At 41.7% G+C, this 27,458-nt stretch overlaps 1 protein-coding gene across 4 annotated transcripts in view; it reads left to right on the forward strand.

Annotated features, from left to right (window-relative positions):
* TMEFF2 (transmembrane protein with EGF like and two follistatin like domains 2) overlaps positions 1–27,458 on the forward strand; it is a 553,100-nt gene that overhangs the window by 354,797 nt on the left and 170,845 nt on the right. For all 4 annotated transcript variants that reach the window (XM_063399875.1, XM_063399874.1, XM_063399877.1 and 1 more), the window contains 2 exons: positions 8,777–8,975; positions 9,613–9,750. In XM_063399875.1, coding sequence (XP_063255945.1) covers positions 9,636–9,750 — 115 coding nt within the window. In that variant the 5' untranslated portion in view covers positions 8,777–8,975; positions 9,613–9,635. The remainder of the gene's footprint in view (positions 1–8,776; positions 8,976–9,612; positions 9,751–27,458) is intronic.

Consider the following 27,458-nt stretch of genomic DNA (forward strand, 5'->3'; position numbering starts at 1 on the left):
CTGCCAGGAAGGAGCCAGAGATGCCTCTTTCCACGTCCTGAGGATTGTCACTCTCAAAACTCCCTGAGAGATCGATCACAGGCACTTGGTCTTTGAAGGCTTTTGAGAGCAGGTCAGACAAATGTGGCACAGATGGCCCTTTGGAGATGGGATGGGATTAGACGACCTCTCAAATTTTTTTCACCCTGTTTTCTGCAGCTCTGCAATCTATCTTTTGAGGAATCGCTGGTGCCAGTTTCAGATCCTAAATAGTCTAGGATGAATGAATCTTCTTGATGAAATGTTATTCCTCAATCCTGCTCCATATCTTCCAGCTTTTTTTGTGAACACGGCGCATTACCAGCTTGGCAGGCAAAGCACAGGGACCAGAGAGCAGCTGGTGAAGACAGCTCTGGTATGGGTGCAACTGCGTTAGGGGAGGTGATACAGGGCAAGAATGGATTTAGTCTGAGCTACCACAAAGTGAGGGGATTAACTGTTCCCTCCTCACTAGCTACAATGCACTTTCTGAGCACACAGAGAGGATTGGGAGATGGATGGAAGGTGGACACAAATTGTGAGGCTCTTTTCTCACATCCACCCAGCACAAGCTATCTTGATCAGAGGAAAATGATTGGTCACCTGGGATATCACACAATCCCATTACAATGTCAGCTAATACAGCAATTTTGTGAACTTTCTCTGTCGTGTCTCTTGGCAGACCACAAAATGCTCTCAAAGGAAAGGCTTGCTGGCAGCGAGGGTTTAGGCCTGGAGTGGGCATAAATGCACGTGCACATTTGGACCACATTGCTCATGCACTGCCTCTCCCCAGCTGGTAGGGCAAGCCAGGGTCCCAGCAGGGCCCAGGTGCAGGGATAAGAGTGGATAAGTAGGTCAAATGTACTTGGTGGGAGTGCTGGTTCATGGTAAGTGAAAAGGGAGAGAACTGAGCCCTGCAGCCACATTCCCAAGGAAAGGTGACATGCAGTCATGTAGGCTGAAAGTCCAGCAAGGAATGGAAGCACCAGTCAGAAGCAGCAGAAAAAAAAAATCCAAGAAGTTCATACAAGACTGTGATGTAGCCAAACCTAGTCTGAGAAATGTGGCATCTGTGAGAGGAGTGAAAGCTGCCTGGAGATTTGCCAGTTACGTGGCTGTGACAAGCTGCTTGTTGTGAATTCAGATGCCTTTGGAGCCAGCATCTGGCTCACACTGAGCATGTATTTTCAAGGATTAAAAAAAACCCCAAAAATAATGTCCTGTTGTGTCAATAATGCTTTCTGAATATTACTCAATTCTAAATTGGGTGAGGTAAAGTTCTTATCAGCTGTCCTGAGGCATCAACCAAGGCACTCAACCCATCTCACTGAATGATCTCATTAGTGCTTTTTTTTTTTTTCCTTTTGGCTACCCAGCATATCCCAAAAGATAGGATGTGCTATTTGTACACCCACCTTATGCATATGAATCATATGTCAAAATCATGTGTCTTATCTCTCACTGCAGCCAACAGAAAGAGAGCACCCATTCCAGCAGAATTCAGGAAAGGGTCGTGGATGTGACAGGCTCCCCAGGGTGACTGCCCCATCCCCTGCTGAAATCACTAATCAACAGGTGAAGTGAGTTGATGAATAGAGTTTAGGGATAACTGTGTCCCTCTGGTTGGAAAAGAAAATCTGCTGCTTGGGATGGAAGATGGTTTAGAGAAGCAGCAATTTGATAACTTGCCTAGAGAAGAGCAGGAGAATTCAAACAGCTCAAGTAAAGTTAATGGGCAGAAATAAAAGCCTTTAAAGTACAGTGTGCATCCCTTTGTTTGGGGCAAAGTACTCTTAGGTTAATGTAGTTTGAAGGCTGCCTTACTCCCAGATGAGAAGCCTGTACATGGTGGTTTAACAGGCTTCGATATATGCTCATTAACTTTACACTCTTAGCTGGCTCTTCATAAATTTCTGATGTATTGAGTCTTTGGGGAGTTCTCTTGGGTTTATTTTAGCTCTTTGTTGTAGTTTTACCAGAAAACAACAGTCTCTGTGATTTCTCAGGGAAAAAAATCACTCTCAATCCTATTCCAAAAAAAAAAAAAAAAAAAAAAAAAAAATTACCAAAAAAAAACCCCACAACCACCTCAAAATAGAAAAATATTTTAAAAGGCTGAAAAGTTAGCAATGGTAACACAGACAGTTGTTCACTGGGGACACAGTGTACCTGTCACAGGAGATGCTGAATGCACCAAAAGAGTGAGGCAGGGTCAGTTCTTAGAATGTGATTTGTGTGAAAATATGTTGTGTAGTTTAAAGGTCCAGGTTTGACAATCTTTATTATTACTTTATGGGCTTTCAAATAAAATGTTGAACTAAGTATTGTGCTAGTAATATTTATGAAAGGGTATTATAGAAAGTGATAAAAGTTTATAGGAATGTCATTATTGTAGCCATAAAGCGTCGTCTCATCCCAGGTACCACCAATGGGGAAGAAATGTGCCTGCATCGGAGGAGTCCGGTGACTTCGGGGGGTGATGCCAACAGGGGCACAGCCGCGGGGGCCACCTGGGCACTTGGGTCTGGGGGAAATAAAGCCCTGGCTTTACCAGGAGCCATCAGGAAGCGTCTCCTCCTTGCCGTGTCCCCGAGGCTTGCAGAACAGCGCTGCCGGAGCTGCAGAGAGATGGGGATGCTGCGCCTGCCCTGGAGCCGGTGTCGGTAATTATGAACTGCTAATGGCGAGAAAAAACATTATGGTACACAATAGGCTTTCCTTTCACACCACTAATGGTGTGATGAACTTACTTTGGCAGTAAATTGTCACATCTGCTGGGGAGAGAGATTACACTTAGGGAAATACTGTAAATACAGTTGCCGTCCCTTTATTCCTGCATGATTGAGGCATTTATTCAGAAAAAAAAAAGGAAAAAGGAAACAGTTTGGCAGATAGAACGTGGTTTTTGTTAGACAAAGCTTTTTGGGGAGGTAATAATTTTATTAGGAAATTGAAATAGTGGGAAAACAGATGAGCTTTCGTAAGACCTCCTCAATTTGTTCTTTCTGCTCTGATTGCACTTCTGCGAGAAGCAACACCAAAGGCCCCGGTGGAGGAACGTTTTTGGTGTCTGCTTCCTGGAGATTCCCTCTGCCTGTGCTCTTCCATTTGCTCCTATTTCAGTAGCTTGATGCTCCCTTGCCCTGTTCCCTGAGCTGTGACAAGGCAGCTGCCTGGATCTGAAATAAATCGTGTGGCAGAGCCGAGAGCGGTGTAGGGGATGGCCTCAGCTGTGGTCCCTGCTTCCTGCTGGCCACGGTGTTTGGGGTGGACTCATTGTCACCAGGGGAACTGATCAAATGCTACCGGGGCAACAAAATCAACAAGTAAAGAGCCTCAGAGTTGGGAATGAAAAACGGGTAGCAGGGAGTAGAGAAATTAATAGCGGTTTGGGTTTTTTCACAGGGAGAGAGGTTACTTTGGGACACCGAGGGACATTAGAGGGTGGGGGAAAAAATATGTCCCCAAGGCAGTAAAACTGTGCACTCTGTGACTTAGTTCCTATTCCTAGCCTCTAGTTAGTAATTATTAAACAACTGCTGGCTTTTTTATCTGCTCTATCCTGAAATGTTCTGGAATTTAACACTTCTAGTCCTTCTATTAGTGAAACAACATTGGGAAAGCAGAGCAATTCTCACTGAGTGCATTGCAATATGATTTCTATTGGTTTTCAGTCTTAAGTCTGTCACTAGTCCTCAGGTCTTTTAAATACTAGTTTTCATTATTATCTATTTCTACATACTAGTTCTAAATGTCAGGGTCCTAGCAGGCGTTCTGTAGATTTTTGGGGGGCCCAAGAAAATGTTTTGTGTTTTTCTTCACTTCTAACAAACTTCACTTCTGTTCTGTACTTATTCATTATGTACATCACAAGATGGATGACACTTAAACGGACCAAAATCTGTTAGAAGGCAGCAGAAAAGTTGTGTTCCATGAGCACCTTAATGCACTAGGATAAAAGGGAAGGCAAGGAGAACATTTTGTAGAGATATATTTAATTATTATTTCAATATCTACAGTAATCTGCACACAGGAATTGATATTTATATCTTTATTTAGCTAAGAAAAAAAGAAAGTAATGTTACAATAGCACTTGTTGCATTTTTGAAGATTCAGTTATATGGTAAAGATGTATCATGCCATAAAGAAAAGAGAAAACACTTATAAATGATTCTTCTAGCTTTTTGAATAAATATGAAAGGGAAGGCTGGTTCTGATCTGTATTTCCATGTTCAAACCAGGCCTTAAAATCCTAAATCCACCAGAATTTCGGTTAGTGGAAATGGAAATTTTGGCCAAGAGGTGGGCAACAATATTATCAAAATATTGCTCCTAGTAGTCCTGAAGAGTACTTCTAAACTTACCAGTGCAGCAGCAGTATTTTCAGGTGTGCCTACAGTTAAATGCATGTCTCTGCTCCTCAGAGGAATTTGCTTTTCCTGATGCTTAGTGTGATGCTCTGTATAATATGTGCAGGCAGATTGTCAAAAAGTTCCAGCGATCTTTAGGGTGCCTTAGCAATAACCTCAAATTGCTTGAGAGGAATGACAAATCTTTTATTTAAATGTCCTCTAGCAAGAGTCCTACTTTCAAACATATGTCTGTGTCGTGTCAGTCCCTCCTCTCAATGCCAGCTGCCTTTTCCTCTGTCAGGTCCACACCGCTGGGTTTGCGTTGCCCAGAGTCACATTTACACAATGCTGCTGTCAGTTTGATTGAGACAAATGCAGAAAGCCTCAGATGGGTTAATGGTCCTACCACAGTGTCATCACATCACTTGGGGAAATGGCATCGACGTGCAATCGGGGTGTGATGTACTATCACACTTCATTTGTCCTTAGAACAATTCTGGAGTCAACAGCAAATCAGTGAGTGTCCCTTGCTTCACCATCAGCCATAAAACTGCACATCCTGCTCCTCGGAGGGGCTGATATGGTGCCATGCCTTAGTTCCTGCAATTGATTCTTGAGGCTTAACACTGTCTCTTGAGATGGAGAAAAGTCAGAGCTTCATTTTTTCAGGAAATTTTGCTTTCATTTCAATTCAGAAGGAAAACAAAAGAAAACAAACAAAAAAACCAACCAAACAAACACACAAACCACCACAACAACAGAAATCCATCCTAAGTTCCAAACCAACTTTTTTGCAAGAATCAGAAGCATCATTGCAATTACCATTGCAGGTGTGGAGTGCAATTAGTATTTCTGTAATTTTTTGTGCTCCCATTGCTGCTGATGAGTGCAGTGACCATTTAAAATAAGTCCTATGAGGAACTGAAGGACTGATAAACCCCCAGCTGAGGGAGCTGGGGGTGTTTAGACAAAAAGAGGCTTAGGTGGGACCCTATCACCCTCTACAACTCCCTGAAAGGAGGGTGTAGCCAGGTGGGGGTCAGGCTCTTCTGCCAGGCAACCAGTGACAGGAAGAAAGGACAGCCTGAAGTTGTGCCTGGGGATATTCAGGTTGGACTTCAGGAAGAATTTCTTCTTGGAAAGAGTTTTCAAGTCTTGAAATGGGCTGCCCAGGTTGGTGCTGGAGACCATTAATTCCCTGGAGGAATTCAATAAACAACTGGATGCAGCACTCAGTGGTCTGGTCTGGTTGACGAGGTGGTGTTGGGTCACAGGCTGGACTCTATGAGCCCAGAGGTCTTTTCCAACCCAGATGATTCTGCGATTCTGCTCTCCCCTCTCTGCTGTTCGCAGTAGTTCCCCCTCACCCTGCCGGGCTCTGCACTTCTCTGCCTCCCTTCCACTTTGGAGATGCACTGCGAAAATTCAGATTCCTTGTGCTGTCTGCAGCAGGAGAGTTTTTATTCATTGCCAACTCCCAGCTTGAGCCCAGTACCCTCAGTGCTGACACACAAAGTTTTGTAGCTCAGTTTTTCATCTGCCTGCATTTGCACCACTTCCCTCTCATTGAAGCACTCCACAATAGGATGCCTTGGTGTAACAACTTCTGTGAACAGCGAGGTATTTCTGTGAAAATGCATTGTGAAATGAGTTGTATTGCATTATGTAGGACACATAATATGACATTCTGCAGAGGAAACAATTATTTGCTCAATAATGTCTATCACATTCAGCTCCTCAGTTTATGGTACATTCTTGTAAGGGCACAAGGGTGTGTTTCTTGGTAACATAATTGTGGTTTAGCTTAGAATATCATCTTTCTCTAAACAAAAAACCTACATAAACTGTGTAAAAGCAGTCTCATCATTGTCATAAGAGAAGTGGACTTTTTCCACTTAAATTATTTTGAGAAAATACATTTCCTGCTTATTTTCAAGATTGTTATTTTAAGATGTGGATGTCCCCATAAATTAGATTTCTCTCTGTCTGAATCACAGATACAACTTAGTATTGGAAAACCATAAATTGCATGAGTTATTTCTGTGTTGTTTATCTGTGACACTCGATTCTTTAAAAGTTGGGGCTTTTTTAATTCTTTGCTTCAGGTCTTCTGACTTGCAAACAAAAATTTGGTTTTGTTTTATGGGACCAGATTTAACCTTATTTTTTTCTTATAACAACAGGTGTCAGCAAAATGACAAGATTTAAATGGCACTCAGTAATAGTTTTGTGGTTCCCTCAGAAGTTTGGTTATCCGGTCTCATTTTAAAAAATCCTTAGAATATTAGAAAGTGTTCAATAAAAACCTTCTTAGTTGTGGCCTCTTTGTTAATAGCCTTGAACTGTCCCTTAGCATTAGCTTTGATCACTGACTCTGTGTAATCACCTCCTATTTATGGGCCAAGTCAGTCAATAAATAAAAGTAAATTGAACGCTCATTTGAACAGGATTCTTGGGATCTTGGGAGACAAGAGTAGCTTGTCCAGCAGTGCTGGAGGCTCTTACAAAGGAACTTGTAAAAAAAAAAACTTGTTCCCTTTTAGCAATGTGTAAAGTGTTAAATACTTCTGCAGCACAAATGTTGTGCTTGTTTTCTCAGCCTAAGTAACAGAAGTGTACAAACAGGAGACAAGAAAACGTCTGTCTTTACATGTTTTTGGGTTTTTTTCATAAACTGTAAAGTCTCTATTAAGCAACACCTATTTCCAAGTCAAAAACAGTCCTCAGAGTAACTTTGGCACATAGTCGTGTATGTAACATCTTCTGTGTGGAACTGAGTAAGGGTGGGGTTGTTTCCTTTCTCCCTTCTTTTAATTCAGTTTTGTTATCCAAGATGGGTCCTAATTAAATCTGGTTGTGAGTAATCTTATGCACCCTTGCTCCTGCTTCTGTAGGATGGATTCAGGTAAGCTTTATTCAGCTTGTGACTTCCCTTGTGTCAGAAGTAGAAAGGTAAAATCAGATATAAAAATATTTCCCCCTCAGTAAAGTAATGGCAGTCCAACAGGATCTGCATGGAGCTTTCTTTGGCAGAGTGAGATAGACATCTTAAAAGTCTGACAGATGATCTCTGATTAACTGAGACAAAAAAATAAAAATCAATATTCATGTAAAGTAAATGGTGGTTGGCAAGTAGATGGGAAGATATCCAGAGTTTAAAGTAGTTGACCCATATAACACACAAACAGAAAAAAAACCAACTGTGAAAAGTTTTTCAGAATCTCAAAATATGAGCATGGAGTTGCTTGCTGCAGGCCATGCTCAGACACTCTTTCTGCTTATCTATCTCACATTTCCTAATGAACCACTGTAATGCTGTTTTAAATTTGTCAAATTCAAACCATATGGGAGCCCCTACTCTGCACAGAGATGAGATGAGCCTCACATTAATGCAATGCCTGTCACATTAACAATACCTCTTTGAAATATTTTTTTACATGAGATCAGCTCAAGTACCTTCAACAAAGAAACATTCCTTTTCAATGCTCCTCTCTCCTTAAGACGCTGAGGTAATCACATGGGCTAATCTGGTCCAAATATGTATATATAATTTATGCAGGTTTTACATGCACTTTTTTGATCTGTATATCCTTATTTAGAACTGCCCCTCAGTTAAGACCCCTGATTTATAAAGATTGGTTCTGTTAAAATGCTAATTGTATGTTTTACCATTAGGAAGACTATTCATTGCTACTTGTTAATGGTAAGAAGAGATCACATAGGTTTTTATACATTTGTCGTAAACATCCCCAGCACGGGGGTTAGGAGATCCAAGGAAGAATGATGTAAGGTTAAAAAGAGCAAAATGTTTACTGCAGATGTTTCAGTTCATGTATCTAAGAGTAAATGCTGAAGAAAGCTGAAGAACAGCACTGCTGGAAGACTCAGCTCCCTTCTGACTATTATGAACACATGCCCTGAACAGAAGTATAACAAACTATTTAAAATTAAACCATTCAAAACCAGAGATGGAAAATGGTTTGTTGCTGCAGCTTCACTGGATGTGACCTTCGGCTAAGAGCGCTCAAAGTGTCCATACCATCAGATCTGAAAATAAATGATGGACAGAAAATTGGCAGGATGCTCCCTGAGGTCTAAATGGTGTAATGCCATGTAGTTTGTAACTGCATGGGTATTTGTCACTGCAGTCCTGCACAAAGGACACACACTGTGCAAACCCTTGTTAATGTGTAAGGTTGCTTTTCACTTCTGATGGTGAGAGCTGAGTCTGATGTTTTCCCTTGTCTTCCCTGAATTCGTTGTGGGAAACTATCTGATACTTTTTGAATTGCACAGTAGGTTCTGGTGTGAGATATTCCAGTACCAAGATTATAGCATATGCCTGTACTTCACAGCTTCATTGACAAATTTGTTAAAACTCCTCTCTGTTTGTGCCCCCCCAGGGTATTATGAACTGCCTGTGCCAGGGGAGGTCACCCGGGAAGGCCTGTGTGCTTGAGAGGAGCACCTCGTTTGCCATCTCATTCATACCTCTCAAGATTTTTAAGATGAATTATTTATCAAAGAAGCTTCTGTCAGAAGTTCGGACAGCACATGTCTTCTTTAATTATTCCTGATTTTCTTCCTCCGGGGAAGCACATGGTGAGTTTCTTGAGGAGAGTGTAAAGGTGCATTTTCTTCAGGATACCACAGAACAGACTGAAGAAAAATGTCTCTCTTTGCTTGTGTGCCAGCAGTGACTAAAGACTACAATGTCCTGATATCTGTGCCACAGATCCCTGCTCAGATATTCAGCTCCCTACACATGGAGGCTCCAGCCAGCACCAGCGGGAGCTGAAATGTGCTGGAATGATAGTTCTGGATGCTGAAGGTCTTTTTGTCATGTAATCTGCATTTTAATAGACTAGACAAGACACCATCCAGTATCATCACAGTCTTGGTAACGAGGGAGGAGATGTGTTGAGAGGACATGAGAATTAATTACCCCAGCACTGAGATCAGGCACGTGTGAGAGGGGAGAGTTCCAGTGGGAATGCTTCCTGTGCACCTCCATCTCTGGACTGAACTTGCCACTTTGGCAATCAGCCTAAGTTTTTCCTGTTCTTTTAATTTTCCAAAGAATTCAATGATGCTTCAGGTGCCTCTCTTCAGGGAAGTCAGTCAGCCTGCATTTACAAAGCAACTGCATGTAGAAAGACCAGAACACAATAACTTCTTTTAAAATCAAATTTATATTATTTATGACTTGCTATGAACATAAGAACTACCTTTTTTGCAGAGACCTTTCTATTAGGACCTGACATGTGTAAAACTCAAATAAACACACACCTGAAGAAGCCCTGGCATCCAAAGGCTCTCACAAACATCCTAAAACACCTTTGTGAGACAAACACCACGGAATATGCTCTTCTAACAGGTAAGGACTGCAACCTCTGCATAGGGAAAGGCATTTCATCCGTTCTTGTTCCCCAAAGCACCTGCTAATGCCTGTCACTGAGCAAGGCTGTGATGTGGCCAAGTTGGATTCCTGCTCTGGTCCAGCAGGAGCTGCCATGACTCGTTAGCCAGAGCACACTGACAAGAAGGTTTTCCCATTAGCTCATGAGCAAATGTTCATTTCAGCCAATGCTTTGTGAAAGACAATTCGTAAAATACCAACAATTCCTGCATATGGGCTTTAATTTACCAGAGTAAACCATGCATTTTTCACTTAGGTCTAAAATGTGACTTTGGGTTTTCATGTAAGCTTACTCGTTTTCAGGAAATTGGAGCTATACAAATGCTTGATGTAAAAAGAAAAGCAGACTAAGAGATAAAGTTGGAAAGGAATAAGAGCAAGAGTAAGGGAAGGAAAACAGCTAAATTAAGAGCAAATTATTTCCCCCTTCTCCATTTCTGAAATGAGCAATGAGGGGTTTGCCTACAAAGTTCCCTTTTGTAGCTGAGTTACCCATACCACATCCACCTGCCCCAGTAGCTTTTGCCATGGTCAAGGCTCTAAGTTACCCTTAGGTGGGCTGACTGGGCCCAGGAAGTAGCAGGCAGGCTTGTTTTCTTGCCTGTGAAAGAAAAATACATTGAATTAGAGCAAACAGGAACTCCTTCTTCACCACCTGACAACAGGTAAGAAACTTTGTGCTTTATGACAAGATATGGCTAAAACAAGTTACACTGATATTTCCAGTGTCTCCCTGCCTGGAATTATCTGAGGTCCTGCTCTGCTCACTCTCATTTCTTTGCAATATTACACAATAAACCAAAGGGAAAAGGGGCTAGTGGGTATGTGTGTGCTGCCTGTATGGTGGGCTTTTGGAGAAGATGGTATTTGTAGTGTAAAGGGTGAGTTCTGGAGGTACAGGAGTGACCCTGAGCCCTGTCAGAGGGCTTTGCTCCTGTCTGCTCTTCAGGGTTCTTTGTGATGTGCTCTTCTGAGCACGGTTTGTGATGTGGTCTCAGGCTGGGGTTTCATCATTCCTGTGGTGTCTGTCCTGGGGGGTGTTAGTCAGAGGGGCTCCTTGAGCTGCAGGTGAGGATGTCTCATTTTCTGGGTGCTATGAAAAGAAGTCTCTTTCCATACTCTTAGTTTATCATGTTTGTCAGCTGCTGGCTCATTTTGCTTCCCCAAGTGGTCATAAAAAGAAAAAAAAAATTGTTTGGGGAACAGGATTTTGGTCCCAACAAACATCTGTCCTGGTGAATCCACCCCACCATTGCCAATTGTGAGATAAACCTAATCTTTGGCTGCTGAGTAGGCTGGACATCAGTTCAGCTTGCAGCTGGGGTGAGGTATTGATGAGGAGACTGTCCCAACCACTGAAGCTGCCACCTTTTCAAGGACCTCATTATTTGTGCTGCAGAGCATGAGTGCTGGCTGCCCAGGGGTGAGGGGTCTCTCGGCCATCCCTCAGGAAGGGATCCACCCCTGCTGGTGACCAGGAGCCTCAGGGATGAGCTGTGGCCCCCTTTCCTCCTCTTGGCTTGGCACCCAGTCTGCAACACCCCAATGGGTTTTTTCTGTTTTCTTTGGTAAAACTTACATTTTCATTTCTAACTATGAACTGCTGTAAACCTTAGGATTTTTTTCCCTTTTAGACATTTATTCTATATTTTTCCTCTCTTAATGATACAAGTAGATTTTTTTTCTTTGAATTCTTCCGCCTGTTGTTTCTCTGCTTGGAACTAAGACCCTTTTAATCTGTAGCTCTTCTTCCATATAGATTGTCTCTGGTCAAACCATACATGTTTTTCCCTCAACCTTCTTCAGTATTTTTCTTTGTCATCTCTGTGATAGCCTTATTTACTGCCTCCTGTTACAGGGCACTGTCATTATTTCTTTTTTTGGATAAGTTAGAGAAAATTTGGAAACTATCAATACAGAATTGTTTGAATGTGGTTTCAAAAGTCTCCCTCTTGATCTGTGTGACTGAAAAAGGAAACCTTCAGTTCTTTAAAGACTTTGTTTTCCAAAATACTGGTGGAAAAACTGTGGGCTCCTCTGCTTCTACTGAAACTAGCTGTAATGTGAGATGGGGGAAAGAATCCATTTGAGTTATCCATTTTAATAGTGAATATCTGACCTTTCTCTTTCCCAAGGGTTTTGTGCCATTTCTGCACATCTCTGTTCTGCTTTTTTCATGATTTTGTGGTGTTTCATGTGCTGCTTTTCTTTTTTCCATATTTTATTTCCATGCATGGAGTGTCTAAATTTGTTGTAAGTTACACAAGAGAAGAATTCTGTTATCTATATCAATAGAGCTCTGCAACAAACCTTTCCTGCCAAACCTTATTTACTATACGTACTGTATTTTTAAACAGCAAAATACTTATTTGAAGTAGAAAAAACAAACTCATTTTCTTAATTAACTTTTTTATGGAGGGTTTAATGCATGTTCATTATAGAAATTGCAGCTCTCCTCCGAAAAATTGACTGTAAAAAAAGTTCTTTGTGGTGTTCTATATTTATTGTGCCTTCGTGATTTTCATATAAAATATATGCAGGTTGGGACTGAAAAGATGCTTTTGTTTTTCTACCTGGCAGCCTTGTGCATTCAACTGGGGCTTTGGCTCAAGCTGGGTTTTCTGCCTCCCCATGCATCAGCACCAGCAGGACAAATTACAGCTTCTGTTTACACCTGCCTTTTCAGTGTGCTTGTGCAGGTGTGACAAAATACAGCCTAGCAAACCTTGTCATGTGAGGGGACTCAGATCTGGCTTGCCTGCTGTTGTCTTGGCCCTTTAAAATTAACAGGACATGGGAAGGGAGAAAATAATTTTTCTTTCTGGCATGGCCACAGGTACATTTACACTTGAGGAACACATCTGCTAGACAGACAAACAAATAGTTGACATCTTCACAGAGTCATATCCTGAAAAACAACTGTGCTGCTAGCCAGGAAAATAAAACCTTTTGCATTAGGCAGTTGGTTTTGCTCTTAGCATTTTTTTTATAGGTACTTCATTAGTTCTTCTATAGGTACCTGTGTCTGGGAGGCTGTAGGATGGAGTTTTTTCCCTAATTCCCCAACAAAAGGAAGTTCTTTCAAGTTGTTTAATTTAAAGTTGCTTTACAGCCCAGGGTTGTTGGACAGCTTCTGTTTGGTGAGTATTGTGTGGATAGGCTTGATCAGCACCCAGGTTCCTCCAGTGCTGCAGGGGAAAGAAATCCCTTCCCTAAAAATTCTGGTGGTGAGTTCTGGTGTGACATGTGGGTCATTGAGGCAAACTACTCTGAGGCACCAGGGCAGAAGATTCGCTCCCTGGAGAACAATTTGTCCTCTAGTGTCTTTGAAGGTTTGGTGAGTGGCCTTTTGGACACAGTTGGCCACTTTGTGGATTAAAGTTGACCCACAAGTGCAGATGGGTCACAATCAGCTTGGCCCAGGGTATAAATTCACATGTGTGTTTACTAAGGTTTTGGTAGACCAAGTAAAGCTTTGTTTCTGAGCTAGCACCAAGACACTCTCCCTCTGCAGCCACCAAAATCTTCAGTCATGTCACCCTGAAGCTGCTGCTTGCAGACATCTCTTCCTAAGCCAGTGCATTCAGAGGCTGGACCAGGCCCTGTAATGCTCAAGTGTCTGGAGATTTTCTTGTGCCATTTTGAAATCTGCTATCTGCAAAGTAAAATGGGCAGAGGAGAAATCCACTTTTCACTGTTGATCTATTAAGAAACCTTGACAGTTATAAGACCAGTTACATCTTCCCCCCCACATCCACTCCCTTCTAAATATCCAGCAGGATGAGGGACAAAGGAATTCATTGAGTTCTTTCTAAATAAGATTTGCAAGATTTTTTTCTGATTACGGTGTAGATACACATAAAGGAAGAGGTGACCATTTTCTTGATCAGTTCCCATGTGACTGCTGTACTTGAGGCTGTTGTAGAATCCCAATGTGTGGCCAGAACTATTTTGTTTTATCCCTGTGATTATTTTCTCCCACATGCTTTTTTCTGCATTTTCTTCTTATAATATTGACACATGTTCATCCTACCTGAGGTTGTAACTTTATTAAAAACCTTTATAATCCATCTTGTCACAACATCACTTCCAGTGAAAAGGCTTTGCATATTGTTTTAATCAAAGAGGTTGTATTTTATTCTTTTGAACTGTAAAATTGTAAGTAGAAAGACCAGCATAAAAACCTTGAGAATTAATTAGCTGCAAATGGGCTTCTTGGCACATAAGGAAAGGCTTTCATTTTGCTGTTAATATAAGGAAAATATGATTAGAATTCATCAGGGAAAAAACCCCTAAACTTGTGTAGTTCATTTGAACTGTATTGGGCAAGAATAACAGTTCCACTTTTCTGTGGAAGATGCTTACCTGGAATTTCAAATATGTGCCCCTTAACACATGGTTCCTAATTATTTTCTGCAGTGTCTTTTGAAGCAAATTGTCAGGTAGCCCAGGGTGAATGGGTCTGCTCCTCGGTTTTGTATTCAAACACCACTACTGGCTGGGTATCCACTGAAGTGTTAAAGTATCTCTCTGTGTCGAGGTCCTCTAGCTCTCTCAGCTGCCAGAAAAAATGGGGAAAAAACCAACACCACAACAACAACAAACAGAGACAGAAACCAGAGGAAGAGTTCTTCACATGGGGACCACCCCTGCATCCAGCAGTGAGCCGAGGGCCCTGTGCCAGGGCTGTTCAACACCACTTCATGGCAGCACATTCTTCAGAGCCCAGTGGAATTATTATCCTTGTTGCCCCTTGCTTTCCTTGAAATACAGGAAAGACAAGCTTTTTTGCATCTGCCCTCACCCTCCAAGTTTTGCCCTGTTTCTGTAGGTGTGTTTGTAAGGGACCTCCATCATGACTCAGTGCTGGCAATGAGACAATATTATCAGAAGCTTTTCTGGGGCTATTAACTAAGTCTGTGTGTTCTAGCATCCAGGGAGTGGATTAATTCCCAGGCAGTGGTCTTGTTTTCTTCTTTCAGGGTGTGAAAGTAATTTTTGGTGCATTAATTATCGGTATATAGCGAGGAACAAAGGTCAGGGATGTGTGCTGATATTCTGAATGAAAGAGAATTTTCTAAGTAATTGCTGAGAAAAGTCAGGAGTTAAGAAAACAAGCTGGACTTTGGGCTCGTGAAGACATGATCGCTCCTCTTCTGTCTTCTGAGATGCTACTTGTGAAAAGGTTATTAAAAAAAAAAAAAATAAAATAAAAAAAAAAAAAAATTAAAAAAAATTAAAAAAAAAAAAAAAAAAAAGCTTGTGCTAATAAACACCGTCCTCTTGGTGTCAGGAGACATGAAAATACCATGAAGAACACTGTCTCTCCATTACTGCTGTTCAAGCTGTAGTTGTTTGTTGTGGCTATGAACGAGCAGATCTCAGGAAATTAATGAGCTGCTGCCTTGCTAAGCATGGCAGAATTTAATGGAAATGTGTTTCTAATTTCTGGGACCCCATTTTTTACTTCCTCTCTTATACTTGTTAAGGAGGTATTTGTTAACTTGCTAGTCATGCATTATGTAGGGAGAGGGAGGTGTCTGATGACGGATGCAGGTCTGATGTCTCCATGTTTATAATGGGAAGTGTTTTCCACACTGGTATCCTGCTGTAATGTGTTTGCTACTTAGAAACAAATATGCAGCATTTTATTTTGGCTTGCTTTTCACATTGTTGTGCACAAGCCTGCATGTCAGAGTACATGGCTTGGGGTCTTCAGAGAATTGGCCCATTCATTACCAATTACAAGCAGAAATTACAGAGCTTTTGCTCTGGTTTAAGGTGTCATCTCTGAAAAGTGACTTTGGAAACACTGTCTTAAACAGCTCAATCTTTTGATGAAAACTTGAAGACTGAAAGCTCTATGTTAATTAGTGGAGCAGCAAATCAATAAACGTATCATGGTTGCTTCATCCACTGTCCAAATAAATGAGTTCAGTGCTTTACATCTGCATTTCCCTTCTTTACCCTTTACGCCACTGAGATAAAGCATTTAAGATCTTCACTGCACTTGCAGCTGTATGAAGGACAAATTAAGAACTGCTACATTCTGTGAAACAGACTGATGTATTAGAGAATTTCTTTCTGAAAATGGCTTTTGTTGGAGCAGCCAGATAAAGTAATCTATTTTAGATCCATCTTTGCAAATAGGTCCAGTTGCAAAGGCTGACTGCTAAGACTGTTTGGCTCTCTGAATGAATCTTGCTTTTGAAAAGTGTTTAAAGATTTAAGCTTAGCCCTAGACATCAATTTCCAAAAGCTTTTGGACTTCAAACAATGAGTTTAACTAGCCTCTAGAATAACATGAAAGGTAGCAAAATGTCTAGAATATCTACTGAAAAAGCCTCTAATATAACTAAGTGCCCAATTTATCTCTGGATTTAATGTTAAAACTGATGGAATTTTTAAATGGGGAAAAAGTTCTAAAGTATAATCATAAGCTGCTCTAAAACACTGTTCTGAACCAGCTGGGACAGATACCGTTTCTTACATACCTATTTTGCAGTAAGATATGATGCTTGAGGGGATGATTTACTGTTTCTGTCAAAAAGAGCTGCAGTTCCTGTTGCAAAATTGTTAGAGGCTGAGTCTAAGGGGATTAGCAGATTTTAAGTATAAGCTTTTTAGTGTGTCATTTGGTTAATTTATGGTACCTCTTCCAGTGTCTGTGGAAATGGTCTGCTTTCTAATATGGTACCACAGATAGTTTCATAGAGAATTTTAATTGCCTTACAGTTAGCATTTTTAACTCTCTTCTAAACCCCTTCTTCCCTCATTCCTTTCCAGAAGTGAGGAGTCCTGTTTGACTCCAATTTATCTACTTTATCCTTACTAATCCTGCACTGTAACACACCCGTGGCTTAGATGTGGGGATGGGAATAAGCAGGTTTGTCAGAGTGATGGCAAATGCCTTCCTTCAATGTTTCCAGTTCCATGAGGATGAGGAGGCCACAGAGGACTTGCCAAGATGTGTCCGCATCAAAACAGTTGTCACGTTTCTATGTCATTTTAATTTGCATTAAAAGGGAAAGAAACAAGTTTGTCATCATTTACCGCCACAACTCTTCAGTCAAATTTGTTCTGTTGTGATGATTGTTTCATCTAAGATGTGATTTAAGTGTTTTTTTAGCTTCTGGGGGTGCCTTTTGAGTTACTTATGTCATAACCTGGCACAAGACCCTGGGGATATCAGAACCCTGACCTGCCTTCCTTTCCCTGTAGTTTTTCCAAATAACCTCTTTGGGTGCTCAGCACTTCCCGTGGAGCATTCTGGGGTTTTTTATTTTTTCCAATAGTGTTTTGATGGCGTCTGTTCTGTTGTCAGCTCTGTATTTGTCACTGTAAAGAAGATTGAGCCCTTCTGGACACAGCTGTTGCCTTTTACCACCCTCTAGTCCCTTCCAGTCCTCTGGGTTATTGTTCATTTCTGGAGAGGTGGTATCTCGAGGTGTTAATTAATATTTTACATGCTTGTCCTACGTTTCTCAGGCCCACCCTACCTAGTCCCTTTCTGGGATTATAAATGATGGTGTTGTGAATCCCAGTTTTCCTTGGGAAGTTCGAGTTACAAGACCAAGCATCAAATTACCCGTGTGTCTCCTTATCACAGAAGGTTATTGGTGAAATTAATTTCCTTCTCATAGTCTCCAATTAAAATACAGTTTATCATGATGTACTTTATTGTGACTCACATAAAAAGACTTTAATGGATTATTTTTCAGCAGGTGGAAATGCTATTTGTAAGGCTTTGGGTGATTTCATGTGGCACTGCTTACACATATGGGAGGAGAAAGAAAATTCTTGATCAGTTGATGGATTATTTCTAAATTGGCTTTGTCCTTAATGTTTCAGTTGCTAATAATGATTTATAATACTTGACCATTTCTTCCTCCTTTAGGAACAGATTTTAAAAATTGTTGTATTTGAATGTTCTGTTCCAATAAATACTGGGTTTGGGGTTTTTTTCAGCACTTTTATTGTCTCTTTCTGCTCTACACATAGACACAACGTCATGCTATGAAGGATGACCTTGAGAGCTGCAGTGTCCCTGGTGACCATGAGTGTATTTGTACAACCTGAGGAAATCTCGGTGTTACTCTGGTACTAATAACTATTTCAGAAGTAATAAAGTTTCACAGGATAATAGGGGCTGTTTTCTACTCAGATTTTTAATCTGCTAAAGCAGCTATAAATGTACCCTTCATAAGCACCTGAATGCATGTTTGAATCCATTCTTTCAAGAAACATAGCTGAATAACTCCTTATTTTTGAGGTTATTCTCAAGTTTTCTAGGTGTCAAATACCCAAGTTTTAATATTAGGAGAATCACTTAAGTTTTGAAGTATTTAATGCTAGTTTGACAGATGTGCTTGATAATCCCAAATCAATTTCAGTCAGATTAGAAGAATTTGACAGTTTTAGCTGTTGATGGCGGGGGTGGGACCACTTTGCTTCAGTTGTTCTGCCCAGCTATTCTAATTAATCTCCACTTAATTTAAAGAAATTACTTACTGTATCCGATAATGAGTTAATTTGTAATTCAATTAGCAGCGCCATTTGCAAGCCTTTAATGTGAGCAAAAGCACCTGCTGAACTGCTCAGCCTGAGTGACACCTGGGAGGGTGGGATGGATCTGCCTCCCCCAGCATGCTGGGGACGGCAAGGCCAGGTCACCCCGCTGCCCACGAGGATGGACTGGCACCCCCTGCCTCAAACACAGGATATTTGTACTCCTTGAAGTAGCTGTCAAGTGGTGTGGCCAGGAAGGGTTTTTTTCCTGCAGTGTTCTCATTTGGGTCCTGGTGTAAATCGACAGAACTGTAAGGTTTAGGACATGTCATTCTTTGTGAGTTGTTCTAACGCAGCTGTTGGCAAGGAAGTGCTCTCACTCTCCTGCCATGCTAATCTATCATATTGCTTCTCCACAGCCCCATTTCCCACACCCCAGGTGCTGTGGAGATTTCTGGTGGACATTTAGCAAAGACAATAGGTCAATTTTTCATTTCTTTTTTTTTTTTTTTATTCAGTTATTTTATTTATTTGTTTAGTGTCCAGTGCCACTGAAAAGGATGCACCACGGAGTTTGGATTTTTAACAACGCTCTGAAGGTTTGGGGAGTCTGGGAAAAAATTAAATAGGTCAATTTATTGGCTGAATAGATATTTTGAGCTGTAATCTTGGCTAGACTGCCTTGCTAATATTTTTTTTTATTTTAAACACAAAGGAGAGGTTTTGTTTTGAGAAGTTTACCATGAGAATACTGACAAACAGTTCCATTTTAAAACAACAAACCCTCCCCGAAAAATAACCCACTCCCAAACAACCAACTAAACACCCCACCAAATAGTCTGCCGATCAGTAGCTTTCTCAAACTGTTTTACATCTGATTGCTCTAATTAGTTGAAAAATGGGAGCATGTTCCTTAGCTTTAGGAAACTGTAGTGCAGCGAGCAAGGTGGCTATAAAGTCATCTGCTCAAAAAGCTTACACAATCTACCCAGCCGGCCCTTGTAAAATACAAATTTTGGGATTGATTATGATAATGTGATCTAAAATGCAGATAACCAGACATAACCAGAGTAGAAAAAGCAGGTCTGCAGAAAAATGGCACAACAGGAAGGATGGCAGAGGGTGGTATAACACTTGGTTCACTGGGAAAGGAAAGGACAGAGGAGGAAAAAAAGATCAAGTGTCTGTATTTCGTACTAGACTGTGACTCAGGGTGGGAATTAAGCCAAATGACCAGATTTAATGCTTCTAATCACTTTTTTATTCTGCGGTTCTTTTTTTCCCCTCCATGACTAGCACCATTTAAGAAAAGACTTAACAGGCCAATGTTCATCTTAATTATGCTCTTTCAGGTTTGTGCACACTCACAATGCCAAGCATTCAAGGCAATCCAAATTCTTCCTGCCTTTGGCAGAGGGAATTAGATGCCTGCTCCTAACACTTATATCCTATGTGCTGAATGTCACAGCCCCATTGAAGTAAGAGTGGAAATGTTCAAAGGAGGTTATAGCTTCTGAATATTTTAGATGTTTAGAATCACAAATAGAGGAAGGTAAAGCAGAGTTCGGCTGCCAGTTGAAGACTGCTAATATATGAATCCCTTATATTTGAGAGTTGCTGGTTCTTGGCATGGCGGATGCATAACTGCAGTGAGTCCTAAACACACACACCTGTGGTATCTGCATTCAGAATTACACTGGGTGCCTCTTAAAAATTTATTTTTGAGTGAGCATCAATACAAAGTGACAGCCACTCTTGTATTTGTTTGGGTTTAGAGTCTTCTAGGGACTTGGAGGTTTTTGTGTAATGTGGTTCCTAGGAATTGAAGCTGATGTAAGGCCAGTCACTGGCTCCTGTTATTTCTTTATCTGCGTGACTGGAAGACCCTTCTTCTGTGGTGTGCTTTGAGAGCTCTTTATTTGTGGCATTTATGAACAGTAAACATAAAAATGCTAAAATTTTACCACTGGGCAATGTAATTAAAATCACAATCTTTTTTTTTTTTTTTTGGTCACTGACTTTTATGACTTACTGTTATTTCTGTATTCCTGAAGTATGACTTCCTAAATTGGAGTGCAATATTTAGAAATACATTTCCTTTGGTGTGCAACTCAAGATGACATTAGCCCCACTAATTTAATATCAGCTAAGAGCTCCTCTTGAACAACTTGATCCTTAAACACTCTCTAACTCATTTCATAGCTCCAGCCAGGGTTTTCTTTCCATGTGGTTGTGTTCAACATATTCTTGGATTATTGCCAGTTTATCAGGTCACTGTACTACAACCAATTTACCTACTCACTTTTTCATCTTACTGCTGAAATAATCTTTGTGCCCTCAGCACTTTCACAAGTGTTTCCAGCTGTATGTGCCTCGTTATTGAGCTGCATCAAACCTGATCCCTTCAGGACTCCACTCACTCAAATCTGGTTTGCTGGTGTTGCCTATATCTGGTAGAAGCTGTACAACTGTTAAGTCCTCTAAATTTAGAAAGGAATTGTGTAGTTCATTAATGTGTCCATTATAAAGATCTTTAATTATGTTGTGAACATCTGAGTTGAGATAGTCCCATGGCAAAAGGCTAGCTTGTATCATTATTTTTGCCCCTATCGGTCAGGTCTTTGGCCTTCTGCGCTTGAAAAGCAGAGGGAGATTTTCTCCAACTCAAATGCACTTGTTATCAAATACTTTGATAATCCCATACTAACTTTGAAGTTATTTTGTCTTGTGTTTATGTCAGACAATTACTTCCACAGGATCGTGGGATAATTCAGGTTCAAAGGGATCCCTACTCCAACCTCCTGCAAGCAGCGTTAGATGTGAGACAAGGCTGCTCAGGGCATTATTCAGGCAGACCTTGAAAACTTTCAAGTGTGGAAACTGCACAGCCTGTCTGGGTCCCCTTTTTCTGTCTCCATGGTGAAAAGACTTCTCTTATCCCTTTCACCTTCACACAGTTTTTATGAACATCTGCAGCATTTGAAGTTAAGAGAATTTTTTCATAGTCTTTATTAAGATGGCTTAGGTTATTGCTTTAAAAATGTTAGTAAGTGATGGGACAACATATAGTTATTAAATCAATGCAAATCTGAACAGGAAGGGTTTTGTACAAACTTTCTGCTCTGACACAGAAGAGGGTTTTCTTGCAAAAATACTCTAAACTGAAGAACTGTGATGTTTCCAGGCAAACGAAATCTTTTAATATATTTTTGTGTAACAAGATAATATTCTATATCTTCAGAACAGACATCTGAGTGGCTGAAGGTTGCTGCTGCTGATGGCAGTTGTCCCTGTGCAGTGAGTAGATGCTCCAAGTCTAGTTATCACAAAAAGCTCACTGGGTTAGACAGCATCAGTTTGTGCTTCAGTTGGCAGAAAAGCTATGCTGTCCCTGGGGAGCCTGATCCAAGGCAGAAGGAAAGCTATTCCAGAGCTGAGCTCTTTCTGCATTGGAAATGACATCTGCTTGCATTGTTTTATACCTGTTTTGAGAGTCTCTGCTGAATAGTCATCTGCATTGGCATCCGAGGCTGCCAACCCAACGTACCTCACAAGCACTGCAATTTCCCTGTAATCCCTCCCATGTGAATTGAGGCACACTCTCAGTGAATTACTGGGAAGAAGGATGGGAATTGTGTTGTTCTAGTGGAAGCACTTTAGGATCAGATACTGAGAGTGGGGAATGATTCCTGCACTGATCACAACACAGTGTTTTAAAGTGCTGTCCCTTTGTCTCCCAGAGCAGACTTAAGGGAGTGCTTTGGTTTATTAAATGTCATTTATCCCTCAGCTCTTTTAGTTCTTCTCAATCCCATCTTCCTTCTAGAGCTGAGGAAAACACAAGCCCACACTGGACAATACTTGGTTCGTTCTTTACTCAGCAGAAGTCCAGCACTGAGATGGGGAGCCAAATTCCAAATAGAAGGTAACCGTTCATAATGATGAACTTCAAACTATTCAAGCTTCAGATTGAAATTACTGTTTATATCAACTTTAAAATACTAGTGTTGACATTTAAAACAGCTGGAGGGTAGGCATGAGGTATTTCAGTGTGGGCCTTTGTTGGGATATATGAAGTTGTAAGGATGGCTGAAATGGATCCATGGGTTTGCTAGCTTGAACACTTCAAAAGCCTTAGTGTAAAGCCCAAAGTCTTTTCTCTAAAACATGTGATTCCCAGAGCTGTTGCTGCACTAGGTCAGGTGAAGTGTCCATCCAGTTTGTGTCTTATTTCAAACTGTGGGCATTTAAGGCTACTTAAGGAAAGAGCATTAAAAAAGGTGTGAAGCAGAGCATAATATTTTTCCTGGTACACCTCCTATCTAAAGACTCCCTGGGGCAGTATGCATTAGCAAGTGTTCTGGAATGTGTCAGGATGGCACACTGATGTGCCCAGGCTAATTTTGATCACTAGTTAGATAAATACAATGTTAAAATTGAACTAGCATTTGTCATCTCTTCTACCCTAATAATTTCATTCAAAGTTTATCTGATAAATTGCATTCAATCTAGGAAATTCAGCCTGATAGTCAAACTGTAAAAATCTCAAGAACGAGAATGTTCAGCTAAGTGGCACTCATAACCTAAACCCACTCCTTTGCCAATAGTACACATTAATTATTATTTAAGTATTTAAATATGGTCTTACTTTGAATTAGCTGCAAAAAAATGCAGTTTGTCTTTGGAAGACTCATCCAGTTGTTCTTTTTTATTGTTTCCATCACTATAGGGCAGGGTCGAGGCTGTTTGGATGGCCTCAACTGTAATTATGCTATTGCAAGAAATTTATGAAATGTTTGCATGCATACAATACATTGTATATTAACTTCATTAACCCTAATGGGCTTTGGATCAGGTCCAACATCGATGTGTTGCTGAATTTGTAAAATGCTTTGGGATACTTCAGATAAGAGGCACTGTGATAAAGTGGGAGTAAGTGATTACCATAAGCATGAGGAAGTGGGTTTGTCTGACTCTAGCCATTGACCCCTAACTCTTGGAAAGAAATTGCGAACAAAATGATAGAAACTGCAGAGTAGCATCCCATCAGAACATCCATGCAATTTGCTAGTGTCTAATCTAACTCCCAGTTCTGAAGGCAGAGGGTGAGACATTTCCGTCTGGTTACAGTTAAACAAAGTGTCGAGTGTTTCTTTTCCCAACCTGCTCTTTGTGCTGATATGTCGGCCCACCTGCAGTGTGGCGCAGCCTCCAAAGCATCTGCACGGCCAGCTGCACTGCTCTGAAGACAGTTCCTCTCCTCAGGGTCCTCTTTCCTCTCAGCTGTCGGGACCAGCCCTTCCCCTGTTGCCTTGGCACCACAATGTGCACAGCCTTTGTGATCAATCACCTTTGGTGATCTGGAATTGGCGTTTGCCTTCATGAAATTGCTCAGCTGAGTGTTGGCAAGGCTGCAGGCTGACATGGTCAGGTACCCAGCAGAACAGGAATCTGCCAGGCTCCACATCTCATGAAATCTGAGCATCATCCATTTGGCTACCAGCAGTGAGACTTGGTTAGCAAGAGACAAGGAGAATATATCTGAGAATTTTCAGCACAGGGTGTCTCACTGAGGCCAGGTCAGGAGGAATGCAATGGTTTTGCTACGTGTGTGCTTGTCACAGCTGAGGGGAGACCTCATCCCATTTTCCTCATAAGGGAAAGCAGAGGGGCAGGCACTGAGTTCTCTGTTGTGACCAGTGACAGGACCCGAGGGAATGGCCTGGAGTTGTGTCAGGAAGGTTTAGGCTGGATATTAGGAAGAGATGCTTTACCCACAGGGTGGTTGGGCACTGGAACAGGCTCCCCAGGGAAGTGCTGAGGGTCCTGCCAGGGCTCACAGAGCATTTGAACAACATTCTTGGGCAAGTGGTGGATTTTTGTAGCTGTTCTGTGCAGAACAAGGAGCTAGCCTTTTTGAGTCCCTTCCAACCCAGGATATTCCGTGATGTCAGCATGAGGAGGGTAGGCACATTCCTTCAGAGATAATGAAGGAAAAGAAAACTTGCCTGTCTAGTTTGTACAGTCAGCAGCTACTAAGTACATCTCATCCTTTTCTTGGGATTTATATTTGGCAGTGTAAGTCTTCTTTCTTTGCTTTTTGGACAGAAGATTGTTCAACTCCTGTATGTTTATACAGAAAGTTCCTCTGGAAGTGATCCCAGTGCTAACTGTCATCACTGAATGTCATGATAGAATAGCCAAGAGCTCTCTGGACAGTGGGAGAAACATGGTAACACTTACAGACACTTACATGAAATAGATAAATAACTTTGAAATAATCATTGGCTCTTCTATTGACAATGGATAATGGTGAAAGGAACTTGGGAAAGATGACATGACCTCCAAAGACTCGAGGGTAGTGGTGCACTTTTGAGTGCAAAGGGAAACATGCTACTGAAATCTGTCTGTCTCTGCAAATTCTGAAAATAAGGTGCTGGGATGAGGTTTGGTTTTCATCCCTCTTGAAAGAATCATGCTGTCTGTGCATGGAAACATGAATTCATCTGTCCTGCTGAGGGGTGCCCCTCTTGTGCCAAGTGGTGGTGGGTATCCTGTAGATTGTAGAGCTGTGCAGAAGGCACCACAGACAAAAGGGATGAACTTCCTCTCCATTTTCTGGTACTTAATGACTTTCCCATTGTATCAGAAATATTATTTCTTGTATTTCCTATATTACATGGTAAATATTTGTCATGGTGAGTAATCTGCATGTATGTCATAGAAAAGGTCACAACAAATGTATGATTTGACAACAGAGTTATAAACCATCTCTTTCTTCGGCTGCCAGTTTTTGTGTACAAAAGCTACTTCTCACTGCTGCAGAGAGCACAGTGGAAGTCACAGAAATTTAAATATCCTTAGTTAGAAGATGGATGTCAGAATCATCCCCATCATTTACAGGGAAGCTTTGTTTCTGGACAGAAAATGTCCTTGATGTATTTAAAAGCAAAATAAAAAAATCTCCTTGCAGCAGGAGTTCAAACCCTCCTCTCCCAATGAGAAAGAAGTTAACTGTGCTGTGTGGCACTAGATATAATCTGCTTACAAAGAGGGCATATTTTAGCCAGTAAAGCAATTTATTTGGAAAAACAGACATATCAATCTAAGGTAATTACAAATTGCAACAGGAAAATTAAAATAAGTACCTCAGAGGCACTTGTTGTGTAAGGAATTTTCAAATAGAAACATACTGGGTGGAAAAATACAATATGTATTGTTTCTGTCCACAGTGTAGATTAGTTGGTGCATTAATATGCACTAATGTACATTTATGCACTCCTGCTAATCATATCCAGAACACTTCTGAAGTAAATAGACTCACTGTGTTCCAGCTAGTCCTGTTGTACAAAGCACAGCACTAATCAAGCAAGTTATCTGTGCAATTAGGGAATAGAAATCACTGGGGACATCATCTATTATGATTTGTCTGCTCTATTTTTAAGATCCTGAAATGCAAACAAATAATAAATTGTGTTAGTGGTATATTTTTATTATTCTATCTTGAAATTAGTGTTAGGCACCCAAATGGCACATATTGTCAGCAATTGCTGCCTTCTTTCATCCCTTCCCCCCTCCCACTCCCTATGCATGATGTGTTGTTGAAGCACCTAACTCTCCTTCCTTGCCAGAAAGGCAAGAATGGGACTACTGTTAGGTCCTGAGCTATCCTAGAGGCTTTTCTCTGCCTTGCAGCACAGGGAAGGGAGGGACAGAGGGGAGAAATCAGAGGGAGTCAGAGAAGCAAGGGCTCTGATCTGTGCCAGACACTCTGAAATGCCCCTTTCTGACAGAGACTATCTCCGAGTCTGGGGGAGGGAGGGTGGCCTTGGGCTGGGCATCAGGAGCCAAGAATTTGCTCTTTTTGTTTGACTAATTACCATCAGGAGATCTCTGGCAGCCTGAGTCTTGTCATTCCTTTTGGAGCTCCAAAACTGAATAGAATATAAACTCTGACAGTGGAGACCATCAGTGCAAACTAAGCACACCTTGGCTTGAGTGGCCCAGGAGAGTGACAGTTTCCAAACTAATTTTTCAGAAGTAGGAGTTGTCTTTGCACATGGGGAACAATCATCCCTTTCGCAAGTTTGCCTGAACCGTTCATATTTTGGCTAGAGTAAAGGCCTGAATTCCCGAAATTACTTACTGGGGTTTCTTCTGTGTTGCCATTTATAGCCTCACAAAACTGTTGTTAGAGAACCGCACCTAAGGTATGTCATCTGGGGGGATGGAGCACCACACTGGTTCTGGAAATCAGTAACCAAAAATGATCCATGCATGTAGGAGCAGAGGAGATGTGGTCTGATGCAGGAGCCCAAGAAGCTCTCCAGGAGAGCAGCACTCTCTCTTGGAGAGAAAGTATGCTGTGAGCCAACAGTCTTCCCCTTTGGGGAGTCTCCCTTGTTCATGTTCACCTATGTTAGGGTGACCTCCCCAGAGCAAAACCCATGATTCCTTGCCCCTATGGTAATTGCTTCTTCCCTATTGGTCCAAGGTACATTTCCCTGTCATCCTGCTCCCTGATTGGTGCACTTTTGGATCCTTCCCCTGATTGGCCAAGTTCTCAATCCCTGTTCTGATTGGCCCGAGTGGCTGGCCCTGCCCCCTTTAGTCCCTATATAAGCAGGGCACTTAGAGCCCTCGGGGTTCTTCAGAGGTCGTTGGTTCCAGCATAAAGAAGGCCCTGGAGGATCCATCTGACTCTCGCCTCTCCTTTCTGCGCCGCCTGAGGAAGAAGAAGATCTGCCCGGCTGAGCAGTTCCACCGGCTCCCCCTCAGAGGGCACTGCTGGCCTCCGAGCTCGGGTGCCCGGGCAGCCGTGCTTCACAACTGAGCTGAATCCCTGGGGAGTGCCTGTGCCTCTGAGGCAGGGAGCGTCCTTTGAAGGACGACTCGCCGCGGAAGGACGCGGCACCCCGAAGACCTGCAGCGGCTGACCAGAGGGGGTCAGTGGCCTTCGGAGGACACCGCCAGGCCGCGTCAGACTGAACCAGGAAGAAAGCTCACATAGTTAATGTTTTGCTGAAAGAGGCACAGCTCCTGGAAACCATGCATGTGCTGCAGCACTTCACTGAGCCAGGGCCTTGGGGTACACCTTCCTGAAACCCTCAGGAGGGTGTGGGTTTAATTTCGGGGGGTGCAGTTGGCTGAATGGAGAA

The sequence above is a fragment of the Prinia subflava genome, chromosome 6, assembly GCF_021018805.1.
Source record: "Prinia subflava isolate CZ2003 ecotype Zambia chromosome 6, Cam_Psub_1.2, whole genome shotgun sequence".
Taxonomy (NCBI): Eukaryota; Metazoa; Chordata; class Aves; order Passeriformes; family Cisticolidae; genus Prinia; species Prinia subflava.